General features: G+C 42.5%; 1 protein-coding gene across 10 annotated transcripts; it reads right to left on the bottom strand.

The window, feature by feature from the left end:
* Positions 1 to 587: 587 nt before the first annotated feature.
* Positions 588 to 27574, bottom strand: LOC110506624 (liprin-beta-2). 10 transcript variants are annotated; one of them, XM_036963565.2, is made up of 22 exons: positions 27254 to 27574; positions 24541 to 24627; positions 22664 to 22777; positions 19704 to 19835; positions 17895 to 18182; positions 17440 to 17532; positions 16608 to 16716; positions 15758 to 15819; positions 9132 to 9207; positions 8862 to 8986; positions 8549 to 8601; positions 8304 to 8364; positions 7802 to 7925; positions 6233 to 6368; positions 5945 to 6073; positions 4020 to 4170; positions 3683 to 3794; positions 3418 to 3506; positions 2876 to 2998; positions 2586 to 2711; positions 2229 to 2417; positions 588 to 2030 (listed from the first exon to the last, which is right to left on the bottom strand). In XM_036963565.2, the coding sequence occupies exons 3-22, from the start codon at positions 22673 to 22675 to the stop codon at positions 1827 to 1829; spliced, it is 2394 nt and encodes a 797-aa protein (XP_036819460.1). In that variant the 5' UTR covers positions 22676 to 22777; positions 24541 to 24627; positions 27254 to 27574; the 3' UTR covers positions 588 to 1826. The 10 variants fall into 10 exon arrangements, 9 of the variants coding, with proteins under 9 accessions (XP_036819460.1, XP_036819464.1, XP_036819459.1 ...); XM_036963569.2 differs by lacking the exon at positions 17895 to 18182; XM_036963564.2 differs by lacking the exons at positions 22664 to 22777; positions 24541 to 24627; positions 27254 to 27574 and adding an exon at positions 21636 to 21764.
* Positions 27575 to 27787: the final 213 nt, after the last annotated feature.

Raw genomic sequence — 27787 nt, forward strand, 5'->3', positions numbered from 1 at the left:
AAAATCAGTCGTGGACAAGCGTAGGAGTGAGATGATTGTGTGAAGCTGGGTAAATCACATGACATTCCTCTGCTAATGATGAAATGCAAGAAAAGCCCTAATGTAAATTGGATTGTTGAATGTTTATCTGTTTCTTTTCTACACTTCTTTCCTAATGAAGATAACATGTCTTCTTGTTTGTACTTTTCAAGATGTTGGTACTCTAATAGTGTCTGAACTGGTCATTCATGTTTTGTTCTTCCAATCCAACTGTTGGATATGTCTGCCTTTTTTGACATATGAAGCCACTCAATTTCATCATTAACAGAATAACATTCTTGATCAAAGAAGTTGCATTGATAAACTGTAAATATATTTTTTTTACAGCCATTGATTTCCCTCTATTATAGCTGAATAACTGGGTGTGGGCTTCCAACCTAAAAATATCCTTCAGAGAGCCATCCTCCACTTCAGATCTTCACGAGGGTGAGTACACAGGGCTTTCTGGGAATTTCTGCTAGTTTGGTTTCTGCTTCTCACAAATTCCAAGGCAGAATCTGTTCACTGCGTTGGCTCGTCACACTGGAATAACACATAGGTAGACTATACAGAGGCTAAAGTATAACTTTAATGATGGACCTGAGGATGCAATGAAGACCATAATGTTGCAATAACATGGAGGCGCATGGTACATAACAGTCCAACATACTGAATTATACTCCACCTACTGTAGCATTGTAACTTGAGCCATAGCTTCACAAACACCATGAGGGAAAATGACATACTGTACGATAAAGAACATGTCTTCAGTTGTCTGAAAAACAATGCTAAAACTCACCAGGTTGTTCTCAGAGTCTGAGCTGGAGACAACTGTCCTCAGTGGATGCCTGATGGAACATTAAATCAGCAATCTGAAAACATTAGCATTCATGGCTTACCAGTCACATGATGGTATACAATAGTACAGATGTAGCCGTAAATTCAGGTGTGCATTGACGGAATAATTATTTGAAGCCGCTGTAGCATCGTCTATAATCCATGATGTGTGTTATAGTGGAGTCAGTCAGCAAGAGCACTCTGCTTCAGAGTCAATATTGGCTAGTGTGGCCTTTAACCCCAATCACCTTACGCCACATTAAATAATGCATTTAGGATTAAAATGAACCAAACAATCACCTGCAAATTATTATTTATTTTCAATATATAATTATAGGCCAGTTGAGTTGGGTATTGTGTGCAAACCTGAATTTTCATGAGCACCTCGTTTTGTGAATTTGCCAATTATTAAATATAGCACAAAATAAATCAAACAAGCTTATAGAATAGGTTTTCACTTGTACCATAACTCAAGAAAGGCTAAGAAATCCAGCAAGGTAAGGAGGAAGACTACAATGGTCAGTAACATCATAAGGGTCGTGTTCTGAAGCAATTACAGAAGATGGGAACATTTAATCCATCTCATGTTCCCAGGAATGCAGAGAGCAGCTTTCAAAAGGGAACCATTATACAACCATAGCATTATGAATCCTCATTTAGCCTGTCAGGTCAGTCATCATTTCAACATATCCAGGTCAATTACTTAATAAGCATATCCAGTAAACAAGTCATTAGCACATCCAGCTAATTATCATCCAGCAAATACCCAATTAGCACATCCTGCTGATATTCATTATATGCACACACAGTATATTGTCCAGTGAATCACCATTTGGTAAAAACACTGCTTTAGAAATTACACTGAATCAGCAACTTGATTCAGGGAGAGCGGGGATGTGTTTACGTAGGCATGTGGGGTGGGGTTTAAAAGCCATAAGATTTGCATTCATTGGCTGAGGGGAGCATCAGTGTCAGCTTTTGGGCCCCACCGGTTCCCGCTTCTCTGACTCGCTGTCCAGGATGGGGCTGAGGCCACGGACCCCTGCGTACGGCCGGTGGGAAACCCCATTCATGACCGAAAGGCCCCCACTGTCTATCGGGCAGATGTAGTCCGCCAAATTATCTGGGCTCCTCTTCCTCAGGTGACTGAAGTGGGTCAAACCAAGCTTCTTGGGCTGAAATAATACAGGAAGACAAGCGCTTAAGCTAGGGTCCTCTGTACACAATACGTATATTGAACAATAACTACTGTGGATTATTTCTAAAACTCTCAACAGCAGCATATTAGGCAGATTTCATTGCATGTACACAGTATTCACAGCACATTATATAGTAATCATGGGCCTTCTTCCATGGACACACAGCAGTCGTACCCGGACTTTGGCGGCGGTAGTGAGGGGTGCATGGCCGGTGGCGTTGGCATAATCCCGTTTGTCCAGAGTGGCCTGCATCCCCACCAGGGTGGTGAAGGCGGTGGCCAGGTGGCGGCGGAGCAGGGTCTTCTGAGGGGGGATGTTCAGCAGCATGGCCAGGGTCTCAGAGCTGAACCATGGTTCCAGAATCTAAAGTACAGGGGTAGAGGACAGGGCTGGAGCTCACTCAGGTAGGAACATTCTCCAGTCTTCTTCCAAAGTGTGTACCTGCAGATGACAGGGAGTGTGCAACTGCACACTTCAGAAAAGTTTGGGGAATTGGGACACGTGCATGGTTCTGAGGTGCAGTCCACTCACAATGAGACCTCCATGTACCCCACTGCCCCGTAGGTTGGGTGCATACTCAGCCAGGTCCACTGCCCGAAGCCACTCCATCACACGATGGTTGGACCATTGGATCACTTCTGAAGGAGAGGGGTTCCTCTGACCAGGGGAGAGAGAAATGAGAGTTCCTCCACTGAGCAGTAAAATCTTATTAAACCAATTTTAACTAATTTCTCATCCCTCATTCTAACTTTTCCTCTCGTCCATCTTGCCAACTTTTGCTTCTCCTCTCATTTCCCTCCTCAGGGTCCTAACCCTCTCACCTCCTCTCCAGGCCTGCGTCGGAGGCAGTGGGGGTTGAACGTGTTGACGTGGAGGACGTGGATAGCACACTTTATACTGAGGTGATGGAGCTGACTGGTCACCTTCAGGAAAAGCAGGTCATTCTGGGAAACAGTTTAGATACTGTAGTTCAGTAGGAAAGCTAGGGCATATTCACTGTAGTTCAGTAGGAAAGCTAGGGCATATTCACTGTAGTTCAGTAGGAAAGCTAGGGCATATTCACTGTAGTTCAGTAGGAAAGCTAGGGCATATTCACTGTAGTTCAGTAGGAAAGCTAGGGCATATTCACTGTAGTTCAGTAGGAAAGCTAGGGCATATTCACTGTAGTTCAGTAGGAAAGCTAGGGCATATTCACTGTAGTTCAGTAGGAAAGCTAGGGCATATTCACTGTAGTTCAGTAGGAAAGCTAGGGCATATTCACTGTATGGGAACACTTTTATACTAATTGTATATTAAATGGTGATGATATCACATGAGCACGTAAACAGGATTCACTTTCAAAAATCTCATTGTTTAGCTTTACCACGGTGAGATACTGGAGCATCCTGCCATCCACTCGCCCCTCATGGAACTGGTCCTTGTACTGAGGAAGGCCTATGTCATCCAACCATCCTGCATGTGACCAATCAGAGCTAACCATTTAACTTCCTTTTGAACAAGGAACATTTCCCAGCAAAATATCCTACAGACAATGCAGTTGACTCATTGTGCACCTCAAATACCACACTTCTGGCAACGTCTGAATATAGTAGATTTTAATAGTACGGTTTAAGTTGTAGACGACGTACGTGTAACCCAGATGTGGTCTAGCTCAGAGGACTTTTCCAGGGCTTTAGTACTGAACCCCCTTAGAGCCAGCTGTAGTTTCTTCCTGTGTAGCGGGTGTTTGATACCCATTTCCTGTGGACACAGAAACAATTACATTAAAATAAGGTTCAAAAACACATGCAAGGTTTTACTGTGGTTTCCCAAGGCCAATCAATGACTGTTTCTAACTTCAGAACATGAGTGACTGACTTGACCTACTTGCGACCCTGAGGCTGTCATAAATATGGGCACCATAGAAGCAACTATTTTGTATGTTTTTAAGTTCATCATGGTAGAAACCCTCTCGCCCTCAATGACCTTCTCAAAGTCCTGTGGCCTTGCGGACAGGAGCGTCTGTCCATTGTCGACCCACTGCCGGGTCAGGTTGACGTACTGGCCCAGACCATAGTCCTCCAGCCAACCACACACCTGCTCCCTGGTCCACTGGCTGAATGGTGTGTTCATATCCCTGATAGACAGAATGATAGAAACCATGAAGAATTTGTGAGAGCGAGAGAGAATACTAATGGAAAACCTTGTTTTGCATCTGTCTACATGTATTGTATTTGGCCAACTCAACATCTATACTATGAACAGTATACCCTATATTGAAACAGGTGCAGTAGCAAACATATGTTACTCATTTCAGTAAAGTAGGCATATGTCGCAAGTCAATACTGGAGACATTTTTTAATTCAAATTACATATTTTATCAAAAAGCTTTTTTTGCAGAAATGTATTCTGGAACATGTGAACTTTCATGTTCCTTTAAAAACAAACTTGTATGCCGTCTGTAAATGAAAATTGATTTTGTTAAATTATGAGCCTAGTTGGTTTAACCATGGAAAAACAGTAAAGGGGGATAACTAGTCAGTTGTACAACTGAAATCTGTTTTCTGCATTTAACCCAACCACTCTGAATGAGAGTTGCCTTAAATCAACATCAACGCATTCAGCGCATCGGGATTTTTAAATTGTCAGCTCGGGGATTCGATCCAGCAACCTTTTGGTTACTGGCCCAAAGTTCCTACCTGCAAGGCTACCTGCCGCTAGCCATGATTGGCAGAGATAATGGTTGGGCTGGACATGGCGAGAGAGGAGTTCGGATTGGTCTGCCATGTAGCATGCTTCTGTCTATAACATGAGCTGCTAAGTATGTTAAGATAATACTTTCTAAAGTGGCATTTAGTGAAAGATTTCACAAAGAACTGCAGTGTTGCTAAGGCTCTTCACTTTCTGGGAGGACAGTGTTTTGAAATCAGTGGAATGCCTGGTGGAAGCAGAGTATGATCGCTAAGGAGATGGAGAAAATGCAGGCTTTTGATTGCAAATGCCGTGGGAGTCAAAGAGAACACAGAAGGCTGTAGTATACATTTGTCTGGATTACATTGTCAAACTAAGGGCAACCATGGCATTTGTGACAAAGAGGGAGAAGCGTTTATACTGTACGAGAGTCTAGCTAGCTACATTTTCAGATATTATTATCTTCTAATTTTGTTAGAACATAATTTTTCATTGCACGTTAAAGTGTACTGTTAACGCTAGCTGGCTGGCTAATATTACGTGTATGATCTGTGCAATAATGTTATTTGTATCTCAGAGCTATTTACATTGCTAGTTATAGACTAATGTTAGCTAGCTAGCTAACATTGAACCTAGCTAGTTTGTTAGCTTTAACTACCTGTAGAGTCATGCTGAGTATTAATATTATGAGTTGGGATTATGGTTCATTGTTTACAGAGCTACCTGTCTAAACGAAAGACTGCAAGTAACCGTTTCACTGTACCGTTTATACCTTCTAACAAGCTAGAAAACTAAGCAAAAACATTTAGAAAGTTGCATTTAGTTGCCTGGTTTGCTAGATTGATATATTAAATGCACAGATTTATTGGTGTTAAAATGCACCAGTTATGCTGTTGTTACCTAATGTAAAAAAAACATTTCAAACGTTGCTACATAAGACCAAATTGAGGCAGTCGGTCACATCTTGGGCACCCTTTATTTGGATAGTCTGGAATTGTTATCTGTAGATGCTCTACATATGGGCATACTATCAACAAGCCATCTGTTGATAAGCAACTGTTTGATACTGTAAGGTTAATAATAAGGTTTAGGGTAGGGGTTAAGGTTAGTAGAAATCTGTAGATGCTCTAAATTAAGTGTTACTACATTTTTTTTTCATTCCAATAATCTACTGGGGAATTATGTGGTGTCAAGGAGTCATCCCCCAAACGCAGTCTTACCGAACAGAGCTGCCAGACTCAGGGGTCCGGGTCAATCTTGGCCCCGCTGTGGCACGCAGCCCCCCTCTCCTAAACTGGTTTGGTTCCAGGTCCTCCCCCTGCAGACCCCCTGACTGGGTCCGCCTGATCCTGGAAGAGAGGACAGTATTTGATTTCATAGACATACTGTAGATAATATACATGACTTGGGTGTCATTCACATCTCAAAGCTTGCCATTTTAGGTGAGGTACATATGCCTAATTTACTAATATATATATATATTTTTTTTTTTAAATATACCCACTCACTTTCCCCAGAGTTTTCTGATACTGTTATTGTTCTTCAGGTGCTCTGGAGAGCCAATAGTCTGTTGACCTGACTCCGCCCCTGATGACTGGGGTGAAAGGTCAGAGGATGAGGTGTCGTCCATTTTCTCTGTCTTTCCTGTAAGAAGGGGGGAAAGAACAAAAATATTATTTATTTTCTAGTTGTTTCAATCGGACGTTTACATCTGTGCGAAGGTTCTGGTTTAGTTTTCATTAGAGTTGCTTTTGAAAATGAAAGAAATCAACTTTTTCAAAAAAGTAATTTCTTTCCAGGCCCGCAACACAAATAGCTGATGTTATCTTTGTGCAAGTAAGTTTCATACAGGCGGGGAACCTTCAGTCTTAATGATTGAATTCTGTTTATTGCCAATAGCCTGTGGAGAGATGACTAGCACAAACATGTTAATTAACTCATAGCTAGTGTCATGGACACTCTTACGTGTACATATCCCTGAAAGATAAGACACATGAATGTATTGGAAATTCCAAGTTGTATGCAGTCAACTTACACAGCACTGACACACACACTTACCCCACCAGACATGCCACCAGGGGTCTTTTCACAGTCCCCAGGTCCAGAACAAATTCAAGGAAACATACAGTATTATACAGAGCCATGAGTGCATGACTCCCTTCAATCTTATATAGTGCAAGTGAACAGCAAACCTGGTTTTAAAAAATAACAAGTAAAGCAACACCTCACAGCACAATGTCTCTCCCCCATATGACCATCTTGTGTCTATGTACTGACATGTATGTGTAACTGATTGATGATCACGCACACACTTAAAAGCGTTAACATGTTTTATGTTAACATGTTTTTGTTTTTATGTAAATTGTAAAGTATTTTGTTGAATGTCTTTTTAGTTATGTGTGTCAGACCCCAGTAAGACTCACTGATGGGCCCACTAGGGGATTGGTAGCGCTTTGCTTTCTCATGTTTGTATTGGAGGCCTTTGGCTCAAACCGACCACCCAACAGGAGTGAGCGCACATAGAAAGGCGCTCCAGCTGCTGGGCCTGTGCCCGTTTATGTGCACAGCACAAAATCCCACCACCGCATCAATATGGCACCATTTACAGCTGGGAGGCCAAAATAGATTCATTTTGTGGGAGGATCATACACTCATGGGCTTGATTTTTGCCACTCCAAAGCCCAGGGTGGAGTTGGGGTGAGTGTGGTCCATGAGAGAGGGTGGGGTTGTGTGGACCTTGATCATTTAGAAAGAGAAGGTGGAATTGAGGTAAGCGACCTTTGCTCCGGCTGGGACCTCTCCATTATTAGCTTTGATCACAGTGCCACTAGCCACTGATCAGAGACCTGTGTATGTGCCCTGTCTCAAAGGGAGGACCAGGGCTTGGTCTGATCTACCAGGGGCTTTGTGCTCTGTGGTGTAGAAGGGGCCAGAACTAAGCACATCTGTTTTCTCAGAGCAGGTCTGTCCACTATATAAACAAGACACAGGGAAACCTACAGTATATTCTGAAGTGAAGGTGTCTGAAGCACCTATGGAGGGGGGGGGGGGGGGGGGTAGTGCTTCTTCAGACTTACTTGAGTCTCCGTCTTCACTCCCCTCTAGAGACCTCTGGCTCGGTGTCTCACTGCACTCTCCATTATGCTCTGGTAGGGAGGACTTCACCGGCAAGGTCTGGCACCTGTTATCTACAGGCCCATTCTGGAGAACAAACAGATAAATGAAACAATTAGACCAATACAATGTTTCATTTTACTTCAAATTCATAGATTTTTTTCTGTAAAATTCTGATTGACAAGACAAAACAATGTGGTCAGAAGTGTGACCCAAACACAAAGGGAACAGTAATGGTTAGATATGAAAGTGAAGAGTTTTGTTCACAGTTATAATACCGCAGTAGACACTTCAGCCTCTACAGGAATCACCACTACATGCTAGAGATAGGAAAGGTGAAGAACAGTCATTAGATGACAAGGAGTCAGTGCTGTGATACAGATTGGGGAGAAAAGTAATGCCCTTTCTAGTCAGATTTTTCTACTCTGGTCAGTAAATGTTAACAGATGAAAATGTCTCCACTACCTTCGGTGAAGATCCATTCTGTAGGTTGTCCATACTGCTTGATAAAAGTCGGGGATGCGTCCTGATAAAAACACATTATCATCTGATCATTCCCAGTGAAAAATCTTGATTAGTGCAGTCAATTATGTCCTTGTGTGCAGTCCCTTGTGTGCAGTCCCTTGTGTGCAGTCCCTTGTGTGCAGTCCCTTGTGTGCAGTCCCTTGTGTGCAGTCCCGTAAAAGGTGTTCCATTCCCCAGAGTCTCACCAGAGTTCTCTCCCCTTCTGGGTTGGCAGGTGGGACAAACCGCTGAAGGACATCTGGACCAGAGGAGAGATGGAGATAAGGACAGGGAACGAGGAATATGACTGTAGCACCACAGCCTCTAGTTCAAGAGAAGACTTGTGGGAAAATGAGACTTCAGAACCACATTGGGCAGGATCAATCATGTTTTAATCCAAAGGCACTTTCAACCTTCATATTATGCTGATACTGAAAACTGGAGTAATTGTCAGTGTATGCTTGGGGCTGAGAGAACAATGTGTTCCCCCATCTGAACATTCCCCTTCCTCTGACCCACCTCAGTCTTTGTGTTCTCAGGTAGTGCACTGGGAGGAACTGTCCTCATCACCACTCCATGCTCCTCTTCTTCGCTGCTGCTCGACATAGTCCTCTCATTGGATACTGAGAGGATAGTGGGTGGAGCTATCAAAAGAAAGTGTCATTGCTTTATACCATCATGAGTAATGGAAATGTTCTGCTTTATTATACATTTGAATGTAAGGAATGTTTTACCCTTTCAATAAAAAATAAAAATCAATAACTAGAGTATGGTAGTGAAGGTTGTTACCTTGTCTTGGGGTCACAACATCTCTGAACTGTCTGCACTGGACTAAGAGCAGTGTGAGCTCCTCAATACGCCGGTCCTGTAACAGGGAGATGAATCCATACAGTACCTTTCAAAAAGTATTCTGAGTATTTCTTCTCAATTTGTACTAGAAAGTGGTATTAAAATTGAATTGTCAATCTACACAAAATGCCAAAGTGGGACAAAAAAAAAGAAGTAATAACTCAAATATTCAGCTCCAAGAGTCAAAACATGTTAGAAACACCTTTGGCATCAATTACAGCCATGAGTCTTCTTGGGTAAGTCTAAGAGCTTTGCACAGCTGGATTGTGCAATATTTGCCTATTCTTTTTTAATAACTATCGTCACTTCCTGTTTAACATGAAACGAGGAAGAGCTCGGTTGTGTTTTGATATGTTTCTTAGTAGATAGCTAACTTTTTAGTTTGGATCCCGCGACACAGTTGGCATCAGTTGCTGGGACTGCTAGTCTCTGTCCAGTGATCTTGCCAACTAAGGCCAGGTCTGAGGAGCAATTTACCTAGCGGGGTTGAGGGGTTGAGGTGCAGACCGCAAAGCGTTTAGCCATTGTGGCTGGGACCGCAGATCGTCCCGAGTTTGTGGCCGTTTAGATCCCTGCTGTTAGGTTCAATCGTCCCTGTGCCCTGCCCTGTCTGGATCTGCAAAGAGAAACAGCGTAACCTGTGTTGCTAGCTACCATGACAAAGTTCTACAAGCAGTTGTTACAAGAAAATAGCTTTGTGTTTTGTCAAAATACAGGTGGATTCAAGTAACTGAAGAACAGTTTGCAGTTCTCCCAGTCACTACGATGAGTAGAAACAGAATGGTAAGATGAAAGTCATTGAGAGAGAGGAAGGGTCGGGACAAGTCTCTGAATGTCCTTGAGTGGCCCAGCCGGAGCTCGGACTTGAAACCAATCGAACATCTCTGGAGACTTGAAAATAGCTGTGCATTGATGCTCCCCATACAATCTGAGATTGAGAGGATCTGCAGTGAATAAATGGGAGAAAAGCCCCAAATACAGTTGTGCCAAGCATATATCGTCATACCCAAGAAGACTCAAAGCAATGCTTTTGCTTTGTCATTATGGGGTATTGTGTGTAGATTGGCGAGGTTAAAAACAATTTAAGCATTTTTAGAATAAGGCTGTAACGTAACAATTTGGAAAAAGAGTCTGTATACTTTCCAAATGCACTGTATATTCAGTCATATCCCTGTAATGCTCAGAGAAGAGCTTAAGTCAAATGTTATTGAAGTGTTGTGGTTGCAGGTTCACTTGGCAAATCTAAAAAACTTTTCATTTTGGGTGTTGCTATAGCCCACCAAGTGCTAACAGTCAGTATCTAAATGTGTGAAAAGCATGAAAGTAGACTGTTTACATCACACTTTCATGGGGTCCTGAATACTGACAGATTCATCAAGCCGTCTGCTCAAGAGGAAGCTTCACTGTAACCAGTGTTTTTAATCTGGTTCAAGTTATTAATCAACAACACCAGAGGAACAAGATCCACATGTATCGATCACATTGTTAAATACTGTAGAACTTTATTGTAAAGCTGTGTCCGTACCCATTGGATGCAGTGATCACACTGTCGCTATAGTCAGGAAAGACAACTTTTCAAAGCCTATCCTAAAATCGTGTATAAGAGATCATACAAAATATTTTACGTGGATGTTACATATGTTTGTCTGATGTGATTAATGAAAGGCGCATCCAAACGCTGCCCTTGATGAATTTATGAAATTGCTTCTTCCAATTATTGATAAACATTCACCTGTTAAGAAAACAGACTGTTAGAACTGTTAAGGCTCCATGGATTGACGAGGAACTTAAACTGTATGATTGAAAGAGATAGGGCAAAAGGAGTGGCCAATAAGTCGTCTACGCAGCTGACTGGCTGACGTACTGCAAATTGTGACTAAACTCAAAAAGAAACTGCATTATGAAGCCAAGATCAATTATATAAATGGAAAAACTCAGATGGCTTATTCAAAGCCATTTAGTGTTGGCAATTATTTTATTGACATTATTGGCAAAGTGGGCAAACTTTGGCAGGAAATGCCAAACAGTGAGCCATCGTATTCATGTATAAAACTTTTTTTTTGTTATTAATTTTGTAAAGTTTGTGGGAGAGGTGGAAAAATTGTTACCAATCAATGACAAACCTCCTGGCATTGACAACTTCGATGGAATGCTACTGAGGACTCTAGCCACTTCAACGCGGTCAGGTCAACTGTGCCTAGAGGAAAGTCTTTGTCCTCAGGCTTGGAGGGAAGCCAAAGTACCCTGCTCAAAAAAATAAAGGGGACACTAAAAGAACACATCCTAGATCTAAATGAAATTCTTATTAAATACTTTTCTTTACATAGTTGAATGTACTGACAACAAAATCACAAAAATGATCAATGTAAATCAAATTTATCAACCCATGGAGGTCTGGATTTGGAGTCACACTCAAAATTAAAGTGGAAAACCACACCACAGGCTGATCCAACTCTGATCTAATGTCCTTAAAACAAGTCAAAATGAGGCTCAGTGTGTGGCCTCCACGTGCCTGAATGACCTCCCTACAATGCCTGGGCATGCTCCTGATGAGGTGGCGGATGGTCTCCTGAGGGATCTCCTCCCAGACCTGGACTAAAGCATCCACCAACTCCTGGACAGTCTGTGGATGGAGCGAGACATGTCCCAGATGTGCTCAATTGGATTCAGGTCTGGGGAACGGGCGGGCCAGTCCATAGCATCAATACCTTCCTCTTTCAGGAACTGCTGATACACTCCAGCCACAAGGGGTCTATCATTGTCTTGCATTAGGAGGAACCCAGGGCCAACTGCACCAGCTTATGGTCTCACAAGGGGTCTGAGGATCTCATCTCGGTACCTAATGGCAGTCAGGCTACCTCTGGCGAGCACATGGAGGGCTGTGCAGCCCCCCAAAGAAATGCCACCCCACACCATGACTGACCCACCACCAAACCGGTCATGTTGGAGGATGTTGCAGGCAGCAGAACGTTCTCTACGGCGTCTCCAGACTGTCACATGCGCTCAGTGTGAACCTGCTTTCATCTGTGAAGAGCACAGGGCACCAGTGGCGAATTTGCCAATCTTGGTGTTCTCTGGCAAATGCCAAAACGTCCTGCAGTGTTGGGCTGTAAGTATAACCCCCACCTGTGGACGTCAGGCCCTCATACCACCTGCTGGAGGTCATTTTGCAGGGCTCTGGCAGTGCTCCTCCTGCTCCTCCTTGCACAAAGGCGGAGGTAGCAGTCCTGCTGCTGGGTTGTTGCCCTCCTACGGCCTCCTCCACGTCTCCTGATGTACTGGCCTGTCTCCTGGCAGCACCTCCATGCTCTGGACACAGCAAACCTTCTTGCCACAGCTCGCTGCACTACCTGAGCCACTTGTGGGTTGTAGACTCAGTCTCATGCTACGACTAGAGTGAAAGCACCACCAGCATTCAAACGTGACCAAAACATCAGCCAGAAAGCATAAGAACTGAGAAGTGGTCTGAGGTCACCACCTGCAGAACCACTCCTTTATTGGGCGTGTCTTGCTAATTGCCTATAATTTCCACCTGTTGTCTATTCTCTTTGCACAACAGCATGTGAAATTTATTGTCAATCAGTGTTGCTTCCTAAGTGGACAGTTTGATTTCACAGAAGTGTGATTGACTTGGAGTTAAAACACAGTGTAAGTGTTCCCTTTATTTTTTTGAGCAGTGTATTTCCGCTACCCAAGAGTGGTAAAGCAGCCTTTACTAGTCCTAATAGCACACCTACAAGCTTGCTGCCAGCTCTTGGTTGGAGGAAAAAATAAAAAAGTTGACCAAATACAATGCTATTTCTCTAAACAAAGGAAGTCTTAACATGCTTATAGAGAAGGGCAAGCAACGTACTGGCAAATTACTGATGATTAGTTGAAAGAAATTGATAAGAATATTGTGGGAACTGTACTGTTCAGTACAGCCTTTGATATCATTGACCATAACCAGTTGAGAAATTAGGATTTTTCAATCTCAGCTCTGAATCCATGACATGGCAAACTAATTGAACTCAGAAAAGCTACCATTAAAAACTGTACTACAGGGCAGATCTCTAGGCACGCCACTCTTTTTACCAATGAACTGCCACTACACCAAGTGTCCATGTATGCTTATGATTCAACCATATATGCATCAGAAATCACAGCTAATGAAGTTAATGAGCCCTTTAACAGAGTTGGTCTGTTTTGAAAAGGGTGTCCGGTAATAAACTGGTCCTGAACATCTAGAACTAAGCACATTGTATTTGGTACAAATCCTTCCCTAAGTTCTAGACCTCAGCTGAATCTGGTAATGAATGGTGTGGCTGTTGAACACATTGAGACTAGATTACTTGGCATTAGATCGTAAACAGTCATGATCAAAACAAAGATTCAATGGTTTTAAAGATGGGGTGGAGGTCAATCCATAATAAAGAGATGCTCTGCTTTTTGACACCACTCCAAAAAGCAAGTTTCACAGGCTCCAGTTGTCTTATCTGGATTATTGTCCAGGCGTGTGGTCAAGTGCTGCAAGGAAAGACCTATTTAAGCTGCATCTGGCCTGGAAGAGTGGTACATCTTGCATGTCATTGTAATTAGAGGGCTGATATAAATACGATGTATGCCAGTCTCTCTTGGCTAAGAGTTCTCACCTTTAACTAGCCAAGTCAGTTACGAACCAATTCATATTTACGATAACGGCCTACGCCAGCTGACGCTGGGCCAATTGTGCACCACCCTACGGGACTCCCAATCACGGCCGGATGTTGAGGAAAGACCGACTACATCACTTATTAAAAAAAAAAAAAAAAGTAGTTTTAAAATCCCAAATTGTTTGCAGAGTCAACTTACACAGCTCTGACACGTCACTAGGGGTCTTTTCACAGTCCGTAAACACAGAACAAATTAAAGAAAACATAAAATATTACATAGAGCTGTTAATGCATGGAACTCCAGCAAAGCTAGTTTATAAAAAATATATATATATTTTTTTAAATCAGGTTAATCAACTCATTGCACAACAACTCTCCCATATTGGACCTAGATAGTTTGTGTTGATATGTCGGCTACGTGAGTTAAAACAGTTTTGTACTTGAGCTGTTCGTGTCCATTAATAATGTTCTGTATTATGTAATCTTCCATGTGGACCACAGGAAGAGTAGCTGCTGATTTTGCAACAGCTAACCTAATAAAATACATTCAAACATTGATCCCCAACATCTTGAGAGAGGTTCATGGCTAGACAGCAATTTGAGGCTTCCCTGAAAAACTCCAGTATTTGCCCATGTCAAGCATACCCATACCATGATTCAGTCACCACTATGATTGAAAATGAGGCAGTTACACAGTGATGTGTTAAGCGCAAATCTAAGGCTTTACATTTAGCCCAAAAGGAGTACGTGTGTTTTTGCAGTAGTACTGTAGTGCCTTGTTGCATGCAGTCTGTACATTTGTATTCTTGTCACTGTCGTTTAGACAATTGTGGCGTCACCACAACGTTGTTGATACAGCCTTAGTTCTCCCAGCACAGCCATTGAACTCCGTAGCCATTTAAAAAAAATGGCCTCATGGTAATAGTCGCTGAGAAGTGTCATTCCTGTCCTGCAGCTCAGTAGGACTCTGATGTGTCTGGGTGGTTTAATAATCAACCAGATCATGCTGAAAATACTTTCATTGTCAGATTGGTTGTTACCCATCACTGCCCTTTGAGGCTTTTTGTTCTTGAAATTCAACACTTGATTGTGGGACCTTAAATGTGTGTATGGGGGACAGAAAGCATTAGGGGTTGACTGGATTTTTGAATGACTATTTCAGTGCGAGTCCAGGTAATTTGTGATATGTTAAGCCATATTTTACCCCTGAACTAATTTAGGTTTAGCTAAACAAAAGGGGATGAATACTTATGCAAGTCTGTTATGTTTATGCTAATGTGTTTTTTTACTCTAGATTGTTTTTAGTGGGATTAAAATGATGTCAACAAACACAGAAATAATCCAAAGGGTCTGAATACTTTAGCAAGGCACTGTAATTGGCTTTCCCCATATGCTTTTAACATAAGAGTTGAGAAATGTTGTGTGACATGGGCACAGCTGGAAATCAGTAGTGGTAACGGAGTGCGTGCATGTGTGTTGAAGTGGTGCCAGTGCCCCTGGCCTGGTCTAGTTTCTCTTAATGGACCAAACTCCAAAATTAGGTCTGGCATATCCAAGACTCATTAATTGTGGCTTTGCCTAAAACGGATGGCTGCGGAGAGAGCGAGAACGCATGAGGCCTATTTGTTCAAAGACTCCACCCGTGGGTGCAACTAAGAGTACAAAAGCTCTGTGCTGTAAACTGCGGTGCTATGGATGTGTGGTTACGTACGCCATCAGCCTTCCAGCAGCTCCTGCCATTCAAACAGTGATGGTCGTGCTATGTATGCCTACATTGCTTAATGTATACAACGGCACCCAACTGTATACACTGTACAAAGCAATGGAATCAGTCAGTTCAATGTTTTATTTTGTGACGTATAGCAAATGATCTCACTACTGGACCAAGAGAGACAAACATGCATTAGTAGTAACCTTTGACAGACACCTACTCACCTTTTCATCATTAGCAACCAGCAGCGTCTCCATCCCAGTCTTTAACATTTGGAGCTCCTGGTCTGTAGAAAGGAGTCATAGTGTAGTTGCCATCATGTACCTTATGTATGCAGTACCATAATATGACAATGTATTTGCAATCTTTCTTTTTCTACCCCATTTATGCATATAGTTTTGTAAAATCGATGGAGCAGAGCTTTTCTCAGATGGAAAACATCTCTCCTAGCCAGGGAAAAAGCAACAATATGAGCTAGGGGTCCATACAATAAAGCAGAAATTAAGTAGAGAAAGTTGACAGGCAGCAATAGGCAATGGAAAAGATTTCTGAAAATGAAACTTACTCACTTAACCATACTTCTAGTAGCAAGAGCATGATGACATATCAAGGTTGTTACTGGACACCAGTTGGCTGACATTCACAGATCAAGAGTCCCTTCCCAGTGGAAATTCTGTATTCTGATCAAGGGATTCAATAATCTACTCAGCTGAAGAACATGAGCTCATTAAAATGTTACCAGACCGAGGAAGCCAAGATCCATTCCTGGGTTTGATTTTCTTGGAGCCCCACAACAGGGTATGAACGAGTGAATTCATGTAAGGGACAAGATGTTGAAGCAGTGTTTTAAAGTTGTTAAAATAGTGTTAAGGCTTGTGCTTATTGTTGAGTCTTCTCCTGTACATATCCTCCAACAGTGAAAATGCAAGGTGAAGAGAGAACCATCGTTAGCACCACTCGCAGCATGTTATTGATCCATGACCGACAAAAACCTATTGGCTAGTCACCAACAAAGGACATACAACCCCTTCATTACAGAATAACAAACCCTGAATACAGTTTTGAAGTGCTTACCTCTCTCGGAGGTCTCAGAGGACAGTGGTCTGGCCAGGAGCTGTGCGTGCAGGCTGTCTATCTTTGCATTCTTACTGAGCAGGAGCTGCTGGAGGTCTGATATCTGTGCCTGTGTGAGATAGGGGAACAGGGTAAGATCAGGAGCATGCATAAGCTAAAAACACTCAGAAAGACAATCTAAGTCAACACTCATAACAAAAACCTCCACATAAAACTGTTGGAGACTAAGTTTATTGGTGGCGTAAACTGTTTAGCAGACGTAATAGTAGGTGCAGAAAAATGCACCTGAAGCAGGTAGTTACATGATTTGGCTTGTTCATCTTTCCAGAGCAGGCTATATGTTTTACATAGGGCACACTGATGTTCAGAGTAACGCAACATGACCATGTATAACAAAAAGATACATTTTAGGAAGGCTGAGCTACACTAGCAGTGATTCAAGTTAAAATGCATAGTGTGAGCGAAAAGCAGATGGGACAGATGAAGCGAGTGAAAGTTTAAGAAAAAAATAGTGCAATGAAGTTCAAGAAAAGGAGAAATTGAGGGGTAGAGAGAGCCAGCGAGGTATGGCAATGGTGTGTTAACCAAGGTATTGTAATACCGCCAAGAGACAAGGACCTAACCACCATTTAAATCCATTTCTACGAAGAAAATGGTCTGCAGATTTGTTCAGAAAATAGCCTTTTGTGAATGACTTGTCTGTAAGACTCATCTAACTGGGAAGAAAAGCAGATTGGACATAGTTTAGGAAAGCAGTAGATAGCAGAGGAATCTGGGCACTACTAGTACAGTCTAGACAGAACAGGAGATGAGGTAGGCTAACATGTTTAACCTTTGTTGCTTTGAGTCTCCTCTCATACTGGGACTTCTGGTCTTCAAGATGGTCTACTTTCTCCTTGAGAAGTCTGAGCTCTTGAAGTATGACCTGGGGACATTGATAAAAGGATTTACAAATTGTACATGTCATTGTCACAAATGTACATCAACAGATAATGGATTGCTTAAATAGTCTGGAGACTATCAATTAGTCCATGAGTTCTATCTGCCAACTACTCAAAACACTACAGTGAAATGCCTCTTAAACGATGCAGTACAGTGCATGCAGCAACCCCCTTATCTACACAAGTCATGGGATAGCATTGGGTTTCATGAACTACACAAGGTGTGGTGAGGGGTTCCTTAGTGCAAGCATAGAGCTAAGTGTCAGAGCCTTGGGATCATTCCATACACAGTGATGGGACGACTACATGCTTAGGGTCAAAGGTCATGCAGACATTCTCTGCCTACACTCTCGCTTCCACAGCAGCACTGCTCCTCAGAAGTACTGGAGCTATTCTCCACGCCTGGGAATGGGATCACGTCAGGAGGCTCCTCCAGCCCACTGGCATGTACCTCCTCTGGGCTACCCTCACAGGCGAGCCCCTGGTCTGGGTTTTGGGCCTCCGTGAACCCAATGTCACTGGCCTCCTGTGGGCTACTGTCAGCCTGGCCTGTTTTCTCCCAGATCCTGCAATTGATCTCCTCCTGAAACTTACACATCTGCTCCTGCAGCTCACTAATCAAGTTCACAACACTCTGACAAAGGGAAGAGAGAAATAAGGAAAATAAAACCCCGAAAAGAATGAAAAAGGCGTGGTGTTCCTCAACAATATACTACCTACATTTTCTACACCCATTTAGTTAATAAAGTAACAGATGGAATGTTTAAAGCCATGCAGTGATTTGGGTTGATGCGTCTGAGTGAGCCACAATGAGAAACAAAGGGCTGCGAGATCTAAACAACCTCTGGGCCTGTGAAATAGTCTTGTCTAAATATGCTTTTGACCTACTGGAGTGTGAACAGGTACCTAATCTCACACGTGTGTGTGCGCGATACTGCCACACGAAAGGAACAGTCTAGCCCATTAGAGCAGGGCATGTTATCATACTTAGAGTGTAACAACCATAGAGCTATACCTGGACTGTGGAAGTATCACATGGTGTCCAGTATAGAGGATATGACATATATGGAGACCTGTCCACAGCTATATATAACCATGAGCTTAGGGACTCCGCTCCACAGCAGTGAGGCTTCCAAAATGAGAGTCAGTGTGCGTGCGCATATTCACACACATACTCTACGCTTGAATGGTCACACATGGCACATCAGAGGAATGTTCAAAACAGAGGTCTCATTCTCTCCAGTCAGCTTTCATAGGGAAGGCAGTGTGTACATGACCAGAGCATAAAGACTATCGCAACACATGTCCTTATATTACTAAGTGTACTGAATATCTTCTGCATTACAAACCACAGGTATGGATCATTTCCTGTCTAAAGTGTTATGCTACCCGGTCTTGAAAGGGGTGGGGTTTCCTCATTTGGAAACCACCTGCCTCTGCAGTTCATATAATAGGCCAGTCATGATTTCATAAACATCAGGACTTTAGACTAAAACGTTAAACTAAAAACTGAAACCTGTCACCGAATTAAAGCCTACTCACCCTCAGGTTTACCCAGTCAACCACCATGGCTTCACATAGTACTGGATGTGCTCTGGGGCACAAAGGCTCTTTGACAAGCCATGTTTTTACAGTAACTACATAACTATCCGGTTTTGCAGTAGTTCTGAGGAAAAATGTTAGACCTTACCTTCATGTGATGGGTGTAGGTAACCCAACATACCATATGGGCTCAAGCAAACATACATTTCAGGTTGAACTAAAAACACAGAGCCATGACTCCATGGAGAGTAGTTTCATACCTAGGTAGTCCAGGAAGAGGGTGGAGTACATTTTACTGTCTTTAGCATGTTTGTCAAAGTCAGCAGCATTGTTATATCTCCCAAAACATGACCAGGACGTGTACATGCACTCCTATCATTTCCTGGCAAAGCTCACTTCACTAAATATAAGTATCACAAGTGATGTGAAACAAACCCCCTCAGGGAAGCTTAATTATTTCACTACTCTATAGATGTTTAAAAAATTAAATATAAAAAACTAAAATCAGTCTTGCTACAGTACAGTCTGTCTCAGGGACTCAAATCTAACCGCCTCAGTCATACATAAAAGTTTAGGATTACACTCGTCACCCCTCGTGTGTCTGTGTCCTTACCTCTGCTTTATGCTTCCTTGCTACTCCATGAATCTGTTTCTCCTCCATGTCCACCAGCTTCAGTTTCAGGTAGGACACCTCTCCCATCAGGTCCAACTTCTGACTCTCCAGTGACGTCCTGCTAAGGAGCTCCTGCCACAAGGGGAGACACTTGTCAACACCAATCATGCAAATGGAGAAAAAAAAAGTAGTACAACCACACCAAGTCCAAACAGAACTTTTACACTGGACACTAAAGAAGCTACCGTCCTAGCTCTGTTCAGTTCTCTCAAAGTCAGACACTGTCCACACGGCTAAATATACACAGCCTCTGGGCACTATTTTTACTGCCCCTCTCACAGACAGACACACAAGTGCAAATCATGCAGAGGAGAGCGTGAAGAGCCCACAGAACCCTGCACAGTTGCCATACAACAACAACTAGAAATACTGTAGAGGCTCAGCACTTACCTTCCTATTTAAATGAGGATTGCTATCAATCTAACATGATGCTGCTTAGGACCTTGCCTGGGCCACTAATTATCCCTCTTTATCAGAAAAACAGTCTGCTTTGAATGTCCCTATTTCACTCAACAGCTAACTAGGTTGATTTCAGGCAGGTGCAAAGTCTCAGAGGCTGCTCAATTCTGATATTTTTTTCACTAATTGGTATTTTGACCAATCAGAGCAGCTCTGAAACAGTGCTGATGTGAAAAGATCTGATGTGATTGGTCGAAAGACCAATTAGTGAAAAAAATATCAGAATTGGGCTGCCTGTGTAAACACAGCCTTACAAAGGTCCAAAGAAAATATCTGAAGCACTGAGGCAGTCCAACCATGGGCATTTAAAAATGTAGACATTTTAAAGAGAAAATGGTTTGTTTTCTAAGGTTTCTGGGAGAGTGCACATGGAAAATATTAGAGCTGTGTCACTAATAAGATATTTGCGGCTCAGGTCGAATGCCTCATAATGACCACGTCTCAAGGAAACAAACCCGGCCCTTCAGAACAACCCTGCTGTACAGAGTGAACCAGGGGTGTATTCATTATTAAAACTGTTTATCGTTTAACCTCTATGGGATTGATAGAGTCTGATAGTCTTCCCTGTGGGACGGTTGAGCTAATGTGATTAGCATGAGGTTGTAAGTAACAAAAAAAATCCCAGGACATAGACATATCTGATATGGGCAGAAAGCTTAAATTCTTGTTAATCTAACTGCACTGGCCAATTTACATTAGCTATTACAGTGAAATAATACCATGCTATTGTTTGAGGAGAGTGCACAATTATGAACTTGAAAATGTATTAATAAACCAATTAGGCACATTTGAGCAGTCTTCATACATAATTTTGAACAGATAAGCAATGGTTCATTAGATCAGTGTAAAACTTTTCACATACACTGCTACCATCTAGGGCCAAAATCAAAATTGTGCCTGGGCTAGAATAACAATGGCCTTTCTCTTGCATTTCAAAGATGATGGTGCAAAACAATTTTTAAAAACTCGTTTTTTTCTTTTACCAGATCTATATCTATTCTCCTACATTAATTTCACATTTCCACAAACTTCAAAGTATGGGTATCCTTGCTTCAGGTCCTGAGCTACAGGCAGTTAGATTTGGGTATGTCACTTTAGGTGAAAATTGTAAAAAAGGGTCGGAACCTTGAATGGAAACAAACGGAGCAAATCAAAAGTTTATTTTGGACAAATACTGGTAGGTCCCTCCCCATTTAATTTATTTTGCCTCTGTTTAATAGACTTTTTGCAACAGAATCAAAGTTTGCCATGGCTAGCAAATGAAATGCATTGTTGGCATTTAATGACAGTCTAACAAAGATGGCCTACTATACAGAATTTGTTCAGGGGAACTTTGGAGCAGTTGAAAGCCTCTCCCTGGAATGATGATATACTGTAGCAAAAATGCTTACTAGTATACAAAGTTTGTCCTACCTCAGTTTCCAGTTTGTATGGACTGATGATAGTCCTTTTCATGCATGTTGCTGTCATGAAGTTATCTTAGCTTAGCTGTAAAGAGGATCCTTGATTCTGACTGAGTTTCCATGTCTGCTCTGAGCTTGAACACTACTGCACCTCACAGGAGTGGGAGACATGGACACACCACCTCCACTGATGACAGATCTCTCTCTCTCTCTCTCTCTCTCTCTCTCTCTCTCTCTCTCTCTCTCTCTCTCTCTCTCTCTCTCTCTCTCTCTCTCTCTCTCTCTCTCTCTCTCTCTCTCACACACACACACACACACACACACACACACACACACACACACACACACACACCGGGGGGTTAGGGGTGTGACCGACTACGCTCCCGGTCCTGTGCACACATGCCCAGACAGACCAGCCCTAGAGCAGAGCACCACGACCAAACCTACCAGAGCAGACGGCCGCTGCACTCCAAGAATCAGTCCTGGATGGGAACAGACCACACTAAATATTTGGGTTGTCAGAGACTTTGGAGCCCGGCTAACTGGAATCCCAGGGAGGAATTTCCTCCTGGAAGCTGGCCTCTCTACGACACAGTCTACCATGAGACTCAGCATGTCTAGACAGTCTGCTAGGAGACAGAGCATGTCTAAATCTAGTCTGCTAGTGGACTGAATATAAGACTATTGTATGAGGAGTATTTGTGCCATGGGTGTGTGCTAGTCTTAAAATACAAAGTAGTAGATGGAAGCTTTGGATGTCCCCTGCTCACACATGCATCATTTTAAAGCATTCTAGTCATACATAAAGCAAATGTCATCATGTCAGTCTAAGGGAGAAGGCATTAAAGTTGTGCTGCTGTGATGCAGACTTTCAGATCCCAATTTGAATAGAAACGGGAAGATACGGAAGTGAACCTGATAACCACACAAATCGAGGAAGTTGATATCATGCTGAAGCCAGTCTAAACTGAGACTGTAAATAAGGTTGGTGTTCAAAGGTTTGTATGAATGGAAGAGGACCAGAGTGTGAGGTCTTACCTGCTGCAGCATCTATTCTGTAGAGTTGAGCTTGTGTTGGTGTTCCTCCAGAGAACTTTCCAGATCACTGATCTTTACTCCCTGAGCTTCCACCTGGTCCGTCAGAACGCTCACCTGTGTGTGTGTGTGTGTGTGTGTGTGTGTGTGTGTGTGTGTGTGTGTGTGTGTGTGTGTGTGTGTGTGTGTGTGTGTGTGGAATGGAGTAGAAACTCAGTCACACCAGTAGACAGCAATACTTCAACATTTCTGACCCCTTCTTTCAATGTTGTCAACCCTCTTGTCCTCTGCTCATCCTTCATTCCCACACTCTCTTTCTCCCTCCCTGGCTGCATCCTTTACTCCTCCAGACCTGGGAAGTTATCTAACCCCACCATCCATATGCACTTTCTCAAAGTCATTAAAATCACCTCTCTTTGCCTGCCATCCATTTTACAACATATCAGCTCCTTAATTGATGAAACTTAACAGTGCAAATATTTCCAAAGCTGAATGAAGGACTCTTTGTCCTTCAGGAGTTTTTCTCAGTTCAGCCCATCAAGCCAGCTCTGCACTACTCATGATGTAGATAAAGCTGTTGAGAAAACAAACTAGTGAAATAGCCAATCAGTTACAAAAGGCAGGGCTCAACCAGCCAATCAGATGGAGTTTAGTGGAGGAATGTGGTAGTGTGTACATGAGACCTATACACAACAACAAGACATCACATCTGCCAACAAACAGAGGTGTGTTGTAGCCAGCAAGTCTGGACCTGACTGCAGAAAAACCCTTAATCAACAGCCTTGAGAATTAGTCTACACACACACACTTAAGAAGTACTGCCCTTGTACCTAACCCTTGTTGACAACAAAACAACACAGCAATTAAGGCCAACCACTGGATTAGCACCCCCCCTCTCATATATTTACGTATATATATATATATATATATATATATATATTTATCCCTCTCTTTCTCTCTACATCTCTCTCTCTGTATCTTTCTCTGCCACCCTATCTTTCTATCTCCTTCCCTCTTTTTCTCTCTTCCTCTCCCTCCCTTCTTATGACTGATACATGATAGAGATACTACTGTTTATATTTTATAGAGGGCACCAAGGGGCCAATGCGGTGTAATGTATCCTCTTGTATTGCAGTAGGCTCAAATTCAACTCTCTCCGTCTCTCTCTCTCTCTTCCTCCCTCTCTTATGACTGAATACATAAGGGGGGCAATGCAGTGTAATGTATCCTCATGTATATCAGTAGGCTCATATTCAACTCAGGGGATTCAACTTCAGCTGAATTTAAATAATTTCTGTAGGTGAAGGATATATCCATTAACACAACTCTTATTTTTTTATCCTTTATTTTACCAGGTAAGTTGACTGAGGACACGTTCTCATTTGCAGCAACGATCTGGGGAATAGTTACAGGGGAGAGGAGGGGGATGAATGAGCCAATTGTAAACTGGGGATTATTAGGTGACCATGATGGTTTGAGGGCCAGATTGGGAGTTTAGCCAGGACACCGGGGTTAACACCCCCACTCTTACAATAAATGCCATGGGCTCTTTAATGACCCCAGAGAGTCAGGACACCCGTTTAACGTCCCATCCGAAAGACGGCACCCTACACAGGGCAGTGTTATTGGGATATTTTTTTTAGACCAGAGGAAAGAGTGCCTCTTACTGGCCCTCCAACACCACTTCCAGCAGCATCAGGTCTCCCATCCAGGGACTGACCAGGACCAACCCTGCTTAGCTTCAGAAGCAAGCCAGCAGTGGTATGCAGAGTGGTATGCTGCTGGATATATGCTAATGTGCAGCGAAACACACTATTCTCTCCCATACAAATGCAAAACATACACATGCATGCACTGTTTATGCCATAAGGTAATCTTACCTGGAGGACAAGGAACTCTTTGTCTCCCTCTAAGCGTGTCAACCGTTCTTGGTTAGTCTCACCGTTCACAGGGGACCGCTGGTTTACCTACAGAGGAGTGGTCAGTTACTGGTCAATTTGTGGTCAGTACAAATACAACTGTGAAGTGAGAGGAGTTACCCACAGTGTCAGCTCTACCTTGAACCAGGGCTCTCTGAAATGAAAGCTCAGACTCTGGAGAGAACAACAAGAACACACACACACACACACACACACAGCACTGGTATTACATTTTAAATAACCTATTGTGGCCGTGAGTGTGGAATTCTGTAAGAGGTTTATGCTTCTTAAGCTTTCATCAAATGATGTTGAACCTTTTAGTATTCTAATAATTTGATATAAGTGCGCAAGACCTCGGGCCTTCCTAAATAATGGCTTAGCCATTCATATAAAGAATGAAACAAAATTAGAGCAAATTGCTGAGAAATACAAACTTTTTTAAACCACAACCATTGTAAGTTTGTGGCGCAGTGACCGTGAGGACTATGTAAGAATAGACTATGTAAGAATACTCTTCAGATCTAACTGTTTTAGATTCAGAATCCACAGCATATGGCTGGAGTTTAACTTTCTTTACGAGTCATAGGAAAAAGAAGACAAAGTATGCATATAGCCATATATCTTTTGAACAATAGAATATGCAAATACATTCTCTCTTCAGCTATTTCAAGTGCTGCAAATAACACATTTTTTCCCAACATAAACATTCTGTAAACAAGTCCAAATAAGCAAGTCAGTTTGGTAAAAGAGAGAGAAAGAGACTTCGTATATAATCATCTATCAGGCCATTTTGTGTCCAAGTTAACACCGTAACAACGAGGTCCAGATGGTATGAGCCAGCAAAGAGTTAATCACATCTCCCTAATGACAACAAGATGGTGAAGGAGAATTCAGGAATGGGCTGATCGTAACTTCATCTAGTCTAGTCCTATCAGGTCTATTTCAGGTGCTTCCTGTACTGTACCTCCCAGAGGAAGGACAAAGTCTGAAGTGAAAACACATGTTGCCCATCCATTCATCTATTCTCCTCAGGTACTATGACCTCTTGACCTGTCTGGTGTTTATCTTTCACACATTCCAGAATGCACTTCTCCCGACACGTTTCCTGCCCCTAATTGGTGATTGGTCACTGGGACCTTGATTGCTGATTGGCCCGCAGGGACCGTGAAACAGGTTAAGCCTGGTGCACAAGCTCACCATACCAGATCTGGTTCCCATTTAGTGACTCGTTTAAATATTTTCCTCCTATCCTAGATAACATCCATTCAGCCACAGACTCAGATTAGCCTACACATTCTTCACTGAAATTCAGTAAAAGTTCCTCAACAGATGGATTGACAGATTAGCCATATAGCTATTTGAACCATACGGAAATGACATTTTCCTGTTATCGTACCATGTATGAATCGTCTGCAGAGTTATGGATATATGGATATAGTTCCCTTATGGAAAAGCACCTTTAGTCAATCTGTTTTCTCTGTGAGAGCTTCCCATGCCTGGAACCCACTGTCATCAGACACGCATAACTGCACCACCTATCCCACCTTCACAAAAAAACTAAGAAATGGTTAAAGGCCAATCTGACTTGTGAACATAATCCCCAGCTGTGTATTGCTGCTTTCCATGTTGTCTGTAGCATGTGAGGTGTGGAAACACTTGCTTTTATGCATTTTGTTTTGTTGCTTTTAGTGCTATTGTTCCATGTTGCTCTGCATGTGCTCACTGCTCATTGTTTGTCTGTATTGTAATTGTTTTAAGAACCTGCCCAGGGACTGCGGTTGAAAACTTTTACTGAATCGTTGATTAATGTGCACTGTCCCTGTAAAAATACAAATGAACTAAACTTATATTAGTAAAATATCATATTGTTCCTGTTCAGTAAAGAAACACAGGGAGAGTTGGGTCCTTTGTGGATCAGTTGGTAGATGCCAGGTTTGGATTCCGATGGGGGACCAGTACGACCAAGATAATAAACAAGGTATGAAAATGTATGCTCTCACTACTGTAAGTAGATACGAACGTCTGCTTAATGACTCAAATGTTCATGTCAATGAGAGTTCAAAGTGTTTTCCAGAAAGCTGGTTACCATGTTTTATTGAATGCTACCTGTTGCTCTTCAACAATTCCCAAGCTTTTCCCTATACCGGCCTTTTCTGTGAAGGTGTAGAAATTACAGACAACAGAACAGGTGAGTACTATGCTGCCCTACCAAGCAAAAAGGCAGTAACTGCTCATTTGGTAAAAAATTAGTTAATGTAATTTATTGCTACATTAAATACATGCTTAATCATGTGGACAAGTATCCTGCCTCTATTGTATTGTGTTATGGAGAAAATGGGGGTCGTGTTAGTAGTAAATGCATAAAGTTACTGTGAAACCAAGGTAAATAAAAGCCATTTTTCTCAGTTTCACGCTATTAGCATTTACTGCCTTTTTGCTTTTTAGAACAGCATGACGCACAACTTTCCAGCTTACGGTCAAAACAGGTGAGTCTGTACTATCAATGTTGCCAACTGTGTTACAATGAGCAACTCCACAATACACGTCTTTCTCCATGTGCATCACCAGTATGCAAGGAATTTCACTGTCTGTTTACAATAAGAAAAAACATTCCTCTATACAGATGTATAAGCAAGGTAAATGCATGAAAGTGAAACCTCATAAAGTCTCTTACCTTTTTCAGCCAGGCAAAATGCTTATAAAAATCGATGTTATACTCCATTCTGTTGGCCCATTGTAGCTTTGACTATTTCCTTCCTTAAACTCTACACTGCAACTTATCCCGGCAAGGCGGTGAGGCTCCACACACACAGAGAGAGAGAGACAGAGGCAGAGGCAGAGGCAGAGACAGAGACAGAGACAGAGACAGAGAGAGAGAGAGAGAGAGAGAGAGAGAGAGAGAGAGAGAGAGAGAGAGATAGAAAAGAGAGTGATTAATAAAGTAGGAATCAGAAAGAAAGATACTATATCACTGTTAATCTCCCTGAAACCTTCTATCTTCTTCTTCCCCTCCTTCACTCTCTCTTGCTGCAGAGAGACTGTAGTGGGGAACCTATGGTGTGCTGTGTCTGGTTCGGACCCTGGCTGTGTGGTTTGGAGCCCAGACAGAGGTAGGCTGAGAAGTGGCTAGTCTCTAATATCAGACTGCAGCTCTACGACTCAAGACTACGCCAGCTGGCTCCTCTCCCTCCCTTTCTTCTCCCTTTTC

The sequence above is a fragment of the Oncorhynchus mykiss genome, chromosome 26, assembly GCF_057628025.1.
Source record: "Oncorhynchus mykiss isolate SJ-2025 chromosome 26, ASM5762802v1, whole genome shotgun sequence".
Classification (NCBI taxonomy): domain Eukaryota; kingdom Metazoa; phylum Chordata; class Actinopteri; order Salmoniformes; family Salmonidae; genus Oncorhynchus; species Oncorhynchus mykiss.